At 40.9% G+C, this 16558-nt stretch overlaps 1 protein-coding gene and 1 long non-coding RNA gene across 2 annotated transcripts in view; one reads left to right on the plus strand and one right to left on the minus strand.

Moving 5' to 3' along the window:
* Positions 1-813: 813 nt before the first annotated feature.
* On the plus strand, positions 814-2858 carry LOC106815068. Its single transcript, XR_001394696.1, has 2 exons — positions 814-880; positions 2757-2858. It is a non-coding gene; the product is annotated as an uncharacterized LOC106815068 (long non-coding RNA).
* Positions 2859-4940: 2082 nt separating this feature from the next.
* The window catches only part of LOC106815067 (beta-1,3-N-acetylglucosaminyltransferase lunatic fringe-like), a 31291-nt gene continuing 19673 nt past the window's right edge, over positions 4941-16558 (minus strand). The window contains exons 2-8 of the mRNA XM_014819491.1: positions 14067-14115; positions 9162-9264; positions 8722-8866; positions 8365-8450; positions 7785-7855; positions 7251-7428; positions 4941-6823 (exon numbers count right to left, since the gene is read on the minus strand). Coding sequence (XP_014674977.1) covers positions 6766-6823; positions 7251-7428; positions 7785-7855; positions 8365-8450; positions 8722-8866; positions 9162-9264; positions 14067-14115 — 690 coding nt within the window. The 3' untranslated portion in view covers positions 4941-6765. The remainder of the gene's footprint in view (positions 6824-7250; positions 7429-7784; positions 7856-8364; positions 8451-8721; positions 8867-9161; positions 9265-14066; positions 14116-16558) is intronic.

A 16558-nucleotide genomic window follows, 5' to 3' on the forward strand; every position in this document is an offset into this window, starting at 1 on the left:
CGCACGCACGCACGCACACACGCACACACACACACACAACACACACACACACACACACACAGATATATATATATATATTATATCGTTTTCTGAACCTTTTAGAAATAAAAATGTTTGGTTAAATAAACTCCATTGGAATATATGCTTTCTTTCTACCTACCTTCCATTCTACCTTCCTTTCTTTCTACCTACCTTCCATTCTACCTTCCTTTCTTTCTACCTACCTTCCATTCTACCTTCCTTTCTTTCTACCTACATTGCGGGTCGATACATGCCCGCTTTACGTTGTGGATGATTTATTTATTAACCCCTTCCATCGGCACCCACTGACTAGCACAACTCCGGACCCTTTCCTCAACATTTCTACTCTATCCTAAAGTTTTATAATTACAAGGCGCACAATCTTTTAGCAGCAGAGATAACATAGCTGTAGATAATATATACAGTCCAATATCCAAGCTTCATCAAATATATATATATATATGAGAGAGAGAGAGAGAGTATTTTGTTAAAATAATTTATTTTAAGTAGAGAGCACATGCTCACTAGTAGCGTAATATAATAATTGTCTAGCCCAATTTATAATTGACTCATTTGCATAATGATAAGACATTCCCGAATGTTTACGTAGTGTAGCATAGATGATTGATCTAATCATGTTGTTGCTAACACTTGCGAGATGCATAGATATAAAAATATATATAAAAAATGAGTAAATAAATATACAAATAAACAAATAAATAAACAAACAAATAAATAAATAAATATTTGGCAAGGACGACGACTACGTTACCGGAAATGGCGATGGCGGATATACATACGCCACCTATGAAGCATGTTCAGCGATCGGTCTTTCTGGCCATTTTGTTGAGGCATTCAGGTTGGTAAATCTTTACGCTCATTTATTATTTTCAGTTAGTATGTATATTAGTAATATTTTGTTAGCATTTTTTGGCTAGTTTTGTTGTACATCTGGTCATCTTATATTCTATCCGTTCGTAGTCTACGAAACGATTTATCGCTTTGATAGTTGACGAAATGCGTTGTAGAATGTAGTGTGTAGAACTTGACGTGGAATGTTGATCACGGTCGGTAACGTTATCGCGTAGTTTTCTTAAGTCCACGTGCAACGGTGTGTAGGCGTCTATACATGCCAAACTGTGATGAAAAGTATGATTGGTTGTGTGGCAGCAACTATACCCTCACAAAGACTTCCTAATAACGGAAGAACAGGCTCGTGCTCTCGTATGGCCGGGGTAATGTTTAGGCCGTGGCTATTCTTACGACCAGTCGTAACACTTGTTGGTTCAAGGATAGAGAACATGGGTCCCAATAAAACCAATGTCATTTACATCAATATAAATATAATATTATATCAATATAATAGGTTATGGTTAGGGTTAGGGTTAGGCACATTGGTTTTATTGGGACCCATGTTCTCTATCCTTGGGCCCAATTATTTATGGACTATTCTTACGACATGCAACGCATGATACTACGCATATCAACTTCCACATCCGCCTTTCCGTTTATCAAGGAATGATGCAAAAACCCTAACCCTAATCCCAACCCTAACCCTAACCCTAACCCTAACCCTAACATTAACTATAAACCGACTAAATCAATATATGTACGGGGTATGGTATCCCAAACACTATCTATGGTGTATGTTGCATGTCGTAAGAATAGTCCATAAATAATTCTTACGACTGGTCGTAAGAATAGCCACTACCTAATTTTTAGGATGTCTTTTGGTTAAATTAGGACTGTGGTCATGTAATAAGGTGGTGGTCGTGATGATTATGACTGATCTGCTGTTCCCGAACTGGGAGTGAGTTTTTGGATCATTGGTTCTAGTTTCGAGCTCCAAAGGACTGCACTGGTCGCTTGTTGGGTTAGTGTGTTACATTTTGCGTACAACCTACCGTATAATTGCGTGGAGATGGCATAATTTTTGACATGTTGTGCGCATTATGTAACACACTACTCGGTAGTATTAGCGGCTCAAGGATAGAGAGCATGTCCAGTAATAAACATCATCCTATCTTATCACCGTCTTGGACATCATCTCTATGCTTGAACCCGTAGTATATACAGTTAGTATTTTAATGTGAAATGTTAGGCAAAAAGAGAAAATTGCAAGAAATGGGTAAGTGATGATGACTGACGTTGGTGGTTCTAGTGCAGACCTGCCAAGGGTGTTCAACCAGCTTGCTGGAGGTTCAGTGAGATTTTGCTGAAGAATGGGTCATTTTGGGAATATAATGCTGGAGGTTCAGAATATTTTCAAACATGGCCAGTTTCTGAATATTTGGCTTTAAAATATGTATTTGCAGTACGTACATTCTGTTAGCATTCGAAGAAAAGAAGACAAAACTAAATTTTAAGGCATAAAAACAATAATTCTGAAGTATTACATCCTTTCCTTTGAGTGAATGCGTGGGAATGCCTAGGGCATGCAGGAGTGTGGAAATGAATTGGGCCAGATTGAATTCTGAAATCTGAATTCTGAATTGAACATCGGGGCCTGAATTGGTCCAGATGCATGAGTCTCCTGCGAAACATTGGCTCCATCCTAATTAGTAGCCCCCTACGTCATTGTTATATGACCATAATGCTTGTGTCATCATGTATCTATTAAGGTCTCAAACTAGGATTGGCTGAGGATGGATGCCTATGACACTGCATATGAGAAAAAGCATGAAAATAAGTTCACTGTAACTGTAAGCTGATCATATGAGTAATTTTTTTTCTAGCAATATGAGAGCAAAGTGGAGGAAGAAGCGCATGCGAAGGTTGAAGCGTAAGAGGAGAAAGATGCGTGCAAGGTCCAAGTAGACTGCTTCCTTGCAGAGCAGGTTTGTCTGTTTATATTTTTTTGGCTTTTAGGGACTCAGTCTTTTTATCAGGGCTGTCCATGTGCGTCCGTGATTAGTACGCGTGTTTTACTCCATTTCCATGTTTAGTCCATGGTCGTGGTTACACCGCTGACACCTCCATTTCATCTGGCGTCCAAAACATACGGGTCGCACAAATGTTTACGTCATCGCTTGACTCCTGGATGACATTTACTGCACGTAAATGAATATCAACAACCGATTTCAAGTCTTGCTTGTAATGTAACCAGCCGTGATATTGGACAAACTAATACGCATTTGGCTATAAGGTTATGTACTTATTAACTACACAAGGTGCCCGTTAATCCAGCATTCGTCAACATTGCATAATCAATGGGCCTAGTATGCCTTTACCTCGTAGACCGTTGACAGAAACATCGTAACGTTACGACAATGGGAAATCCTAGCATATTGTATCTTAACATGACAAGATCTTAGACCATCTCATAACTTTAAAACTAAGATAAAAATGAAGGCAATTGTAGGGATATTATTAGTGATGGGAATCTGTTGGAATTTCATCATAAGGTCGATCATCGGTTGCACCCAACCAATGATCCAAAATAATCTGTTGAATGTTATTGAGCGTGGCTACCAGATATTTAAATATATCATATAATACAGTATTTTTTATAATACAATATTCTAAATGCTATGTAACAGTATTATACTTGCTTATGTTTGGTGTAGGTTAGATTTACTATCCAAGCTGTAAAGTAACAAAAAAATAGTCATTTCATTAATGCTTGCAAATTTTATTTTAATTAAAACATTTTTGTTATGATCAATTATTTTCATAATCGAGCGCTTAGTCGAATTTCGATTATAATCGATCTTTGGGACATGACTAGATGTTATATTTTACATTGTTTGCTGAAACCTGTTTTTCAGGAAAAACATGCCAGAAACACTACTTTCCACCAATCGTGTACTAAAACAAACATTTACAAGTGGCAACTGTTCTCTCGTTTTGGACATTTTGATGAGTCATGATGCTGCATCATGTGTTGCTGTGTAGAATAATGTATTGCAGTGCAGAATTATAATGTGACATTGTTTTTTCGTCAGTTTTTATATGTGATTAAACTATCATGTGCATAAATTCTGGTACAATTAATGTGTATGAATTTGACTTGTGATCGATTCCAATCCAATCAGCAACCTTGTGGTAGTAAATCAAGTTTGTTTTATAGTAAGTTTTCTCATAGCTATTATGCGTTTATTTCAACACTATTCCCGTAATATTAACATTAGTCTTAAGTGCTATGTAGGCATTACCATTAGCCTTAACTTTATGATGTTTTAGACAATGGGCCTCTGCATTCAAAATCTTATTGACATAAAAAGATATTGGTATTTATTCCATTGTTAGAGCTTATGGAATGTATGTGAATGTGTTGTGCACATGCAAGAAGTGAAATGAGATTGTTTTAAGATTGTTAAATAAGAAGTTAAATGTGTTGTCAAGTACTGAACACTTTTTATAATTTTGTTTCACAGGAGAGGCTGCAGCCCATGGCTTCATTCAAACGCAGGATCTCCAAGCCGAATCCAAATGTCAACCTGATGAACCAGCATCAACTGGTAGACAAACCTGTGTGAGGGACATCAGCATGCATGCGGACAGAGTACATCTGTACTGTATATTAACAGGGCTTCGTCAGTCGGAAAACGTGTTTCTGCTTTGAACTTGTGACATCTACTGACGTAGATCGAGTTGTGGTGCCATCTACATGCCTATTTCTGCACGTCTGCCTATGTGAAACTCGATTTTGTACAGAATTGGTGGAATAAATGGCAGATATGTGTAATTGTAATGCTATAGTTCTGTTTTAAAATTAGATGCTTGTTTATTTATATACGCACTGTCAACTTTTCTTCCTATGTTTAGCCATAGTCTTACCTAATCCAGTCATTAATTAAGATTCTAGTTTCTCCTAACGTCGATATGCTAATCTTTTGGTACTCGGTTAAGTGATTGCTTACGAGACATCACATTTAAAAGTTTGGAGCAATGAGTAGACTGTTGACAAGAACAACAAGTATAATCAAAGAAATAATATGAATTCATATTTGTTCTTTTTTTACAAATCCTAACAAGGTTTTTATTCCTGTACAAGTTATTCACAACCATACTACTATTATTTGAGTACAGGTGAATTTGATTGGTAATGTATTTTGATTCTGGCCATTCCAACCTGTGATAACATTCTACTGCTTCTATAACGTTGAACTGCCATCAAGTTTTGCAAGTCGAGAATAATGAGTTATACTTATTTAACTGGTAGCATGGAATAACTTTACGTTACACCGTATATACCCTGTATACTCTGCAAAAAGTTCAACAACCAAAAGTACATATTTACACAATTTCTAAGCCTACACTGAGACAGGTCCAACAAAAATTACAAGAAATGACGTTTCAATATCACTACAGTATTTAACATCACTGTCAGAAACTACAATTGATGAAGAATCGAGAGCTAATATTAGCACCTGGTAAAATCAAGACTAAATGCGTTGTTTTTTTCCAGTAATAATCCAGTGGAAGTGATGCAAGTCTAACTGAAATTATATGGATTTTTTTGTGGAGTAAACTGCAACCTGCATGATTTACTGCCGTAGATTTTTAAACATGTCGTAAGCGCTCGTAACGCCACAGCGTGTACTACCGTATAAATTATATAGTTAATTGGGAATAAACCGGAATCCATTTGCAATAATTATATCAGGAGTAGATAATAGAAGATCTTCTATTATCTACTCCTGATTATATTGTGGTGGAATTTATCCTGCAGGTGGCAGCACTTTACTCGAATGAGTCGCCACTGATCTACATAATGATCATCTCTATTATGAGCTTGTCATTATTAACCCCTGATAATACCAGGAGTGTATAATAGAGGTTAAAAATAGTCTCTATTATCCACTCCTGATAATGTAATATATAGAGACCTGCGGCTTTTGTAGAAATTTATATGCTCTTGTATACTGACACTAAAAACGTTAGCACTGGGAAACGCTACTTATGCTCCAGCCAAATTTGATGACGCCTATTTTAAATTTAATATATGTAAATAACGTAGCGTTATATTGTTTACCAGATCTACCCCTGTATTTGTCGAGTCCATCACCATTCAAGCAGGATCCCTATAAATGGTACAATAACTATTATCTCTTGTTATTATTGAGTTCTGCCAACAAGTATAATACTAAAAAGTTATTCTCGTTTATGCTAAAGCTATAAATATACATCTATCATTTACATTCAAGAACCTCTCTTAGAAGTATTTCTCCCCTCTCACAAAGTACGAGGAATAAAAAAATAACAAAGAACTATTGAAACAATTTTAAGAGAGCTTCTTGTGATTGATCACAGATGCCAAATAAATTAATAGACTGGTTCCATGTGTCGTTGTGCTGCAACCAACGACTGATGTTCGCACATTGGTAAAACGGAAGAAATCGGTGGTTGATCTTGAAATGCATGCTGATCGTGATTTGACTCCAAATTATTTTATACATGGTTGTACATAAACTGTTGTTTGCAGCACAATGGCACATGGAATCAGTCTATTAAATGGCTACAACCTCACCAGGAATGCTGTATTATGTTGATATTTAGATATTTTTCATATCATCTTCGTTATTAATCACAATGAGCAAACCACTCATGTTCATGGATTATATGTCCCGCAACCACCTATCGAAGAGTATTGCTAGTCCTAGATACAATATAGTAACCCTGCCGAATGGGGCTATGCTATCATATCTACGCCAATCCACCTTGAGTTAACGATGGGCCGTAAAGGATAGTGTGGTGCGCTTGTCCATGAAGCAAATGGGAATGCTGGCAGGACATGGATGACTATGTTTTCTTGCAGACTTCAGATTCTGGATATAGGATGCAGTGAATCGTCATGAACCTAAAACGGGCAAAGCAAAGTTAGATGCAAATCCAGGTGAATCAGAATGAAAATATTGCAAAACTGTTACAATGTCCAATCAGCACACGTAGCTGAGTGGTTCTTTTGAACGCATTCTTAATTGGTGTTGGCATTGGGTCGAAATGCTATGCTAGGGCTACAAACATAAAGTACATCATATATAGCATTATCACAAAATAGTCCAGATTTCCCTAATATGAACGTTTTTGCACACGTACTCGTATGGAAGCATCGATTATTTGCAAACTAGTGATTGTGCACTGCTAGCTGCCATGTTTTGGTTTCTACTAAACTTTTATCTCATGCCTATCAATTATACAAATACAATTAAAGCGGATTCACCTAACATGGAGTCACCTAAGAAGAAACATCATTAAAGAAATATTTTTTAGCACCACACGCATACCTGGTAGGGTCGTTGGGTAGAACCGGTTCAGGCACAGGTACTATGTTGGGTCTTGGGTCTGACAGGCCATAGCTGAATGTCAACTGATCTCTTAATGTCCTTGGATTGATGTTTCGCAAAGGTTCGAGATGAGAGTGAAACTCGTTGATGCGGGTGAGGTTCACTTGGCACTTATTCTCTGTTTCCAAATAGAAGAACACACGTCATAGGGGTGTATGTTACGGCACTACAACTGTTAAGAAATTCGCCCTCCCTGTGTTAAAGGTCTGCACAGGCTGGTATGTATTGTGTCAAGTCAGATGCTACGTGAAGGCCCGCATGTGAAATCCGCAGTTATCATATGATGTAGAACCAGCAGCATGAAATTTAAAAAAAAAAATATACGAAATATAAATTATGTTGAATGTCTTATTGAGAACGTACAAGGCGTTGATACGGAGCGCCATGCAGGACAGGCATTTTTGTACCTATAAACTTGACAAAAATGAGCCCCGTAGTTGACCTTACATGAAAATGATTATGAAATCTACTTACCTATGATATAGCCGATAGTGACATCATCCGGTAGAATAATCTTACCACAAAGTGTCACCAGGCGCATGTCACTGGAACAGTATCGGTTTACATCATTGCCAAATCATGAAAACTATTTTATATATGCACACATGCGCTCGCACGCACACGCGCGCGCGCGCGCGCACACACACACACACACACACACACACACACACACACACACACACGCACACCCCCACACACAACACACATATATATCAGGAGTAGATAATAGGGATCCTATTATTTACTCCTGATATATATGTATATATATATATATATATATATATATATATAATATAAATATCAAGAGTCCATAAGAGAAAAGCATTTTCTATTATGGACTCTTGATAATATATAGACACAATTAGTAGATATACATATTACTATATATTATAATTACAAATGTAGATTGTAAATGCTATAGAGATTGATATAGTCAAGAGTGAAGAGTCGATAATAGAACATTTTCTATTATGGACTCTTGATATAGTGTAACATAAAAACATCGTACAAAAAACAATAGCATAACTAAGAACAATCTCAGAGTAATTCTCACCTCACATACGGTGACATTCTATTTGCAAGAGCGCGACTAATGCAGAAACCGGCACCTCCTGTTGCAAAATTGAATTTAACTGGTCGCTGTAAAATACAAAAACAACATCTAGTCAGTCTACACCTAAACAGAAAACTACGCGGAAATCATGTTAAATATATTGCAAATAGCTTTGTACCAATCAACAAGTATTAGAGGTATATCGAGCCATTAAAGAGAAGCCATATGCTTACCTTGTATGCTATGTATAACGGCTGGGAGGATACTGTATATAACGTGTATTTTTACAGATAGAAGTTAGAGCAACGAACGTCTGCCGTATTGGGAGTGCTAGGAAGAGATAACTGGCATACTCACTGTATTAGCAGCTATTTTGATTTCCAGTGGGTGTGGGATGCTAGGTTTTCCAAAGTAATAGTCCTTCTTCCAGCTTTTCTGGCTGAGAAACTTCACTAACTGGGGCACGTTCACGTAGTTGTCATCATCAAAGTGACAGAACCACCTGTTTATCAATTAAAGTTGCAAGACTATAGTGGAATTATGAACGCCATTACTATGCGATAAATGATTATGCAAGGGTAGATTTGTTGAACTAAGCTTACTTTGTAAATATTAGCTATGATAGTTTGATTAGCCGTATGTAATTACGTTCAGGAATTAAATAAATCTAAATCACTTGTAAATAATAGTGAAAAATATTATAATAATAATAATAATATTATTATTATTATTATTGCGATATACGAAATAAATATAAATATCCCTATTTACTCGAATTTAATGTTATTGTCACATACTTTTTGCTACTTTTCAGGAAGGAATCAAACTCGGCGGACATCTTGCAGCAAAGGTCTTGCCTGCCATGCCCATCTGAACAATGTGTGTTGACCATGTGACCGCCTGGGGAAAAAAATGACAATTTTACTTTCATGCACCTGCTCGAACACAAGCGATTTAAAAGCTCGCGAAGAATGCTAATTTACATGACAATAAACGTGTAACACCAAATCACTTCCTTTGCATTTTCATGCGCACGCATTTTCATTCGTGAATTTCCAAAGTGCTTCAGAAGTATGACCCTATACGTATTACAGGGCTCTGCTGCTTTATACTGCCGTGCTACGCACATTGGCAGAACACGAGAACGACTATTTACCCAGTCATTGTTAACATTTCCGCGCTTTGCATACATATGTGCATTGACGCACGCGCACGCACGCACATACTAGTGTACTCATTCAATCGAATCACTTAACGCGTATAAGCGGTTTCGTGAATGATAGCGTTGTTATTTTGCCCTCATCACCCCAACCCGCATTATTACTATCATACTATGTAATAATTAGGCGTTATAAACATTTTAAAGGGAGCTGTAACAACGGGGACAGACAGCTAGCTATAGGTTGCTTCCACAGTGCGCGTGTTTCTGTCGCGATGTCAAGCTTGTAAAACAGACACTATAGGTTCATTATTTTTCCGCACCTTGCGCGGGAATAGAATAGGCTAAAGTCCCTTCGGTTAGTCCCTCTGCACATTTCCAGTAGTAGAGATAAGCTTCGCTGGCACTAGTAAGCATATATATATATATATATATATATATATATATGCGTGCATGTGTGTGTGTATGTGCGTGCGTGCGTCTGTGTGTGTGTGTATATGTATGCGTGCGTGCGTGCGTGTATGTGTGTGTACGCACGTGCGTATATGCGCGGGTGTGGGTGTTAACGTGCTGCTACGTCACTTAACGTGTCTTTTAATGACCGCTAATTTCGGGGCAACGCTCAGCAAACATTAGAGAATATTAATTAACGAGGCGCTGTAATATTAATTAACGAGGCGCTGTAATATTAATTAACGAGGCGCTGTAATATTAATTAACGAGGCGCTGTAATATTAATTAACGAGGCGCTGTCCTCTCCCGAACACGCAGTTCGCTGAATAGCACACACAGCGCGCGTGTTTGGCAAGAGCATCGCGTGAAGTGTGATCACAAGCAGAACGCATGTCTGCGCATAGCGCCAGCCTGTTTCGCAGGTCTGCAGGGACGCGCTAGCAGACTATTATAACAAACACATCCGACACGACGCTGAATAGTAGTTCATTATTTCCACTGATGTTTGTTCAAGGTCTTAACGCCTAAGGAATAAAATGAGATGTTGAAACATTCTAAGCGGAGTTGTTACCGGCCTCCCTCCCTCACTTTGTTGATCGCCCTCTATCTGCCAGCAGCTAGAGCTCATCTCTCGCAAAGTTATAGTTATTCCGTCACAATATTCCATTAATGACAGGACGCGCTCACGAGTTTGTGATTTATGTATTTGTAATATATACGTATATATACAATGTAAATTATTATTTATGTAAAGACATTCGTTATGATAAATATCTTTATTATAAGAGAGATTTTATTATTTTAAGTAATACATTCTTAAAATTGCAAAAAGCTAGTAGTCCGAGAATCAATGTTTGTTGCAATAAAACGGACAGATATGAACTGAGTAAAATGAATAGAAATCCCAACGACTAGTCTTATGCGGCAATTTGGATCGGAACTGGGTCTTACAATAAATTACAATTTGTTCAGGCTGCCCAACGACCAGCGTTCGTCAGACTTCCATGAGTCCGTACGTACGTGGCACAATACGGATTAATCAAGCGCGTGCTTTGAGAGGGTGGCAGTGTTTTTCATCGCACGCTGTTCTTAGAAGATCACGCCACTCGCTGTGGAATTGCCAATACTAAATCATACACACACACACACACACGGGGGGGGGGTGCACACAGCGACGTCAATCATAACAGGAACGTAATTTGTACATCATTCGCCAGATCTCTCGACTGTAGCAAAGAACCTAAATAAGGAAACACGTGTACCTCGCAAAAAGACGCCACCTGCGTGCTTTTTGCTTTTTCAGCGTGATCCTTGAGATCCTTAATACGCGTACGTTCTTAGGAGTGCAAAAACCAAACGACTGTTTTACGTAAGTAAATACGAACGCCAGACCGGCCTAGCCAGGCGCATTCCGTGACAGTTAAAAAGCGCATCCAATTATCAACAGCGAGCGTACTGCTATGAACCTCGTGCCAACAATACCTTACAATCAGACTGACTCTAGACTCAGACAGACAATCTCGTCCCGGGTCCAAAATTCCCAACCGGTTCGTTATTTTATTAGTGAACAACACCAACATCGAATTCCGAATACCAGACTCGCCAACAATTAATTAAGGCGTATAAAGGTAATTGCACATGCCGGCACCATAGGGTGTGGGGGCGTATCGCGGTTGTACGCTAAGTTGTACGCGGTTGTAAGCGAGTCATTGTCAGTGCGTTGTAAAGCTAGATTCAGCTATGGTCAGAGCGTGTTGGCGGTTGTCTGAAGGGCTCCAGAGGATTGTTTAATGGCCGAGATTCTCTGCCTGCATGGTAGATAGCATTTCGCAGTGAGCATATCTCAATGAATATGAGATAAATGAGCTATAATTCGAACACTGATAATAGAGCTATATTCTCTGTGTTACGTCACACATCGCCATGTTTTTCTACTTCTAATGCCACATCGCGACGGAGAGCTATATTTCAGCATAGAGGAAAGACATCTTCGCTCACACCCATATCCAACCCCAGCAAAAGCCACCTCACTCGCAAGCACAAGGGGGGGCATTGTACTCTTGCTACTTACTCTGTGCTGCTGCTGACCAACCAGCGAGCGGGGGGTCATGTTGTCACTTCGGCTGCATGCGTACATAACTGGTTCTGCATGTTCACACCGCCCTTTGTTTTCTCCACTTTCCTTGTGCCTAATTTAACGCCACTTAGTACAGCGAGGACGGCCGTAAGGGGAAAGAACAGAGATGCCGCGGGCATTTCACGACGCGGCAGGGTAGGCCTAATAAGAGGACGAGTCCCAGCGCGCCGACAGAACGTATTTTTAATTCAACAACCACACAGGTTGCCGTCTTCGTATAATAGCTATACGATAAACTTTTATTGGAGTTACACCCACAGGGCGTAGAGGAACCACCCAACCTGTGTAACACGGGCCTCTGTGCGTGCGTGCCTGGCATGAATCTACTATATCTATGATGGGCGAATTCACCTCAGGGGAACTTTAATTACAGGGCTATGTAAAATAACGGAATCGAAATCAGTATCATTTTTATGGTCCTCGATCTGACGCGATTAGTTTTCAGGGGTGTGTAGGCTGTACAGAAATTTGTAGCACATTCAAGAACGCCTCGCATAGCCGAATTTTATAATCCCCAGACTCGATATAACAAAGAAAACTCCAATCACAATAAACAAGTAGAATATAGGCATAACAGGATAGGGATCTGCTTACCAGAATTAACACTTAACACTCCGCTATAGAAGTTGCTCTCCCACTGTCACGACTCCTATATCTTCAAGGATTTACATAGACTGACTCCATATGCCCATGAGAATGAACCTTACGGTCTAATGGGTCTAGCGACAGGGACGTTGTGAACCGGTCTAGGATCTACCCAGATTCCACATGCGATGTTCACATGGCAAAATAACAAAACAAGAATTACCGCCGAATTCCAACGTTTCCTTGATGAACCCAATACGCAGCGACCCCGCTAGGACCCCGCTAGGTTTCTACGGTCGTGTCTCAATGAACTATTCAGACGTCAATGTCTAAGCTTCTTACACGGCAAGTTAATTTTCCCACTCGCCGCGTCGTTATGTCGGGTTGTTTGCGACACAGTCGTCGGGCGAGATTCGGATTTTTAGATGAGTCTTAGAACCGCGGTAGCCTATTTTCTCCGTCACTGCACATCATCGCAAGCGTTCGTTTGAAGACCCCCTCCCCCACTACCCCCTCTCCTCTCGCTGAGCGGCGAAACAGAGGCAAAAATTTCGATAATCTGTAATCGCATTATTCGGCTGTCGGCCGACGACAGACGCGCCGCCAGATACCGCGCACGAGTCGAGGTTGGAGGTTTCTCGATGTGTCATAAAAATTGTAAGTCGCCGGTTAGACGGCCATTTCGCACACCTGCGCACCTGTCAGATATTGCGAGGGCAAGGATTACCTCTCCCCCTATGCCCCCGCTGCTCGCAGTTTCCCTGGCACTTCCCCGGTGCTTGCTCTCCAAGAGATGCTAAGCTCGGTAGCCTATAAGCCTCCTAGCGATGGGACAATAGACGACAGTGATTGCACACAGGGAGTGAGAGAGAGAGAGAGGGGGAGAGCCATACAGAACCGACAGCGCAATCCCTAACACAAGTACTCATGTTTCCTCCACCTCAAGCGTAGAGCAATGCATTCTCATGCATCTCCCGCGCCTCACACAAGGAGCGAGCGCTCACGTTTCCTCCTCGGCCGGGAATCAAAGACTCCGAGGGGGGCTCCATTTCGGAGTGAAAGTATTTTTGCACATCTATGGCGCACTTGTGTGCGTGAAAACGGTGGGAATATCTCGAAAAGGGGGCGGTTAGAGTTAAATATCTATAGTAGAGATCTATATAGATGCCAGACTGCAATGGGCTCACGGCCACGTTTAGCGTGGAATGCGTGCCGTACCCGTCAATCCGCGCGAATAATGATATATCTAATAATAATTATAATTGTTTCTTTAATCTATGATAGTAGTCGTGTTCGTTATAAAACCAACTTAGACGCCGGCCCGGACATGCTATAAACGTATCGGTGTTGCAATATCGAAACACTTACCTGTCTTTTTAATGAGCTCCTGATCGTCTTTATCCGTAAAGAAGTAGGTCTGAAAAAGAAAACGAACAACGTTTAGGACATTTATGACAAGTGAACGTGTATTTGATGGATGAAGCAAACTGCCTTCCTTCTGCCGAACATAGGCTGGATAGCCGCGGTGATATATCACACAACGCTGAAATCGCAGCCCACTCCATCAGGGAACAGGTAATATACACACGTTGACGCAAAACCAACATCATTTGGCCAATTCTTTGTCAATTCCGCAACATTCGAGACATGATATATGATTAGGGGGGACCCGCACATCTCCGAACGACTCATTGATCATTAAGTACGCGCTATCCAAGATTAACGACAGCATTTGTGTGTTTGCGTTCACCGGCGACTCCCCTTGTGTTGGAGGGGGGGGGTCGGGCATTCACATGGTTCCTGTGTGTGTGTACGTATACACGTGTGTGTTCAGCTGCCTGGGCAATGATGATCCTTCACTGGCTCTCCCATTACATCGGCAGCACTAACTAGAAGCAGCAGCGCGAGTACATACATAAACTAATAAACTAATAAGAAGCGCCGGCCAGCAGGCGATGACCACAAGCTGCGAGCGAGTGACTAGGCAGGCCGAGTCGAATTGCTTCCAAAATATTAAACCGAACACAGAAATCGCGCGAAGAGACTATGAAAATGCTACCATCGCTTCGCCGAAAACGCGAAGGTCAACACGGGTTCCCTATACGACAGCAAAATGGCACATTGTTTTTATGTACACGTAGGGCCTAAATACAAATACAAAATGTACAGCAAGTTTTACCAACATAATTATTACCGGTGTGTAACCATAATCCCATCAATTGCACCGCCCCCCCCTCCCACAACCCCGCCATGCAGACGCTCTACTTGGTACCTCTTTGTCTTTTGCTGCCGCGGACACTGCCGACTACGCTCCAACGACTAATCTCCACCGCAGGGAGCCCGCAATAATGATGACGCAGCTGCGCGCTCACTGACCACGCACGCCGTGCCTGACCAGCATCGAGACCCTGCGATGATGGCGTGCTTTGATTCTCAACACTTACGAGCGGGTAAACAGTAAATACACGCAGGCATTTAGCACATGGGGCGCGCCTCTGACGCAACTAGAGCAATGTTGGGATGGCCCAGAAGTAGAGGAGAGGACTTGCCACTTAACTCACAGTAGAGACCGAGCTATGAGCCGAGAGGCGGCTGTTCCACACACACAGCCGTACCATCGTCTGAGATAAGTGGTGGTCTGGCAGTAAGAAAGGTCCTATACATACTGGTATATCTCGAGTGACGAACATCCTGTCTCTCGCAACGACGCTTCGTTATTTATTGTACACGAGAGCAAATACATTCTCTCGATCCGTATATTCGGCCGAATCAAAGATTTTCGAACTCTACGTACCCGACTTAAGAACGAAATGTTGCAAAGAATTATGTTTGTAATTCACAGACACACTGAATAGGATGCCGCTAAACGCGCATGCGCTGATTAACGACACAGGTGCTAAATGTTAATAGGTTCACGACAGGTGACAGGTGATATAGCGTCGTGAGAAACCACCACGGTTCACCGAACTACGATATAATTACAGCAAGAGTGAATAAGAAGCAAATATATTCACGCCCGATTGCAGTACCATACACTGCATGTGCTCCAATAAGGGTTTATGTGCCCTTGATATTGTGTAAATATACGCTGTATAATATTTTATTAATATAAGTTTTATAATATTATATAAAGATACCCTGTATTGTTGTCGTATGTACATGTTACAGATGAGTTCGTGTAGAGTAGGCTTCTTCGTTCACTAGGTCACATCCACCTCACACGCATCACGCAGTAATACCAAATCCCTCCGAATTTGGCTATAATCAAGAGCAGATAATACACATGTGTATTATCTGCTCTTGCTATAATGCAGAGGCTTAGCCGCTATCCACGATTATCGCGGGGAGGTGTGCAGAAATGCTCCTACCCGAAGTGATAAATGTAAAACACCAGCTGATAATAGCCATAAATACCATGTAATAGCAGGCTACCGTTAAAAAGTCCGCATACATTTACGGCAAAAAAAAGCCGCAATGACCATCTAAGAAATGACAGCGATCGTTTTCTTTCGATCAGTGAACTTTTAAACACTAGGTGTTTTGGGAGCAACTTGTTCCTATAAACTTTATGATTCGTTTATGAGTCCTAGAGAGACCGAGACAGATGGGTGGGTAGGGACAGGCAGTGGGGGATACATAATTCGTTCGTTCTCTCTTTTTTCTTTTGTTCTTCTGCTCGCTGACTCACTCACACAGTCACTCACTCATACATTGACTCGCTCGCTCGCTCGTCCGCCCGTCCGCCCGTCCGCCCGTCCGTCCGCCCGCTCGCTCGCTCGCTCGCTCGCTCACAAACTCATTCACTCACTCACTCACTCACTCACTCACTCACTCACTCACTCACTCACTCACTCACTCAC

Source organism: Priapulus caudatus, unplaced genomic scaffold (genome assembly GCF_000485595.1).
Source record: "Priapulus caudatus unplaced genomic scaffold, Priapulus_caudatus-5.0.1 Scaffold1035, whole genome shotgun sequence".
Classification (NCBI taxonomy): Eukaryota; Metazoa; Priapulida; class Priapulimorpha; order Priapulimorphida; family Priapulidae; genus Priapulus; species Priapulus caudatus.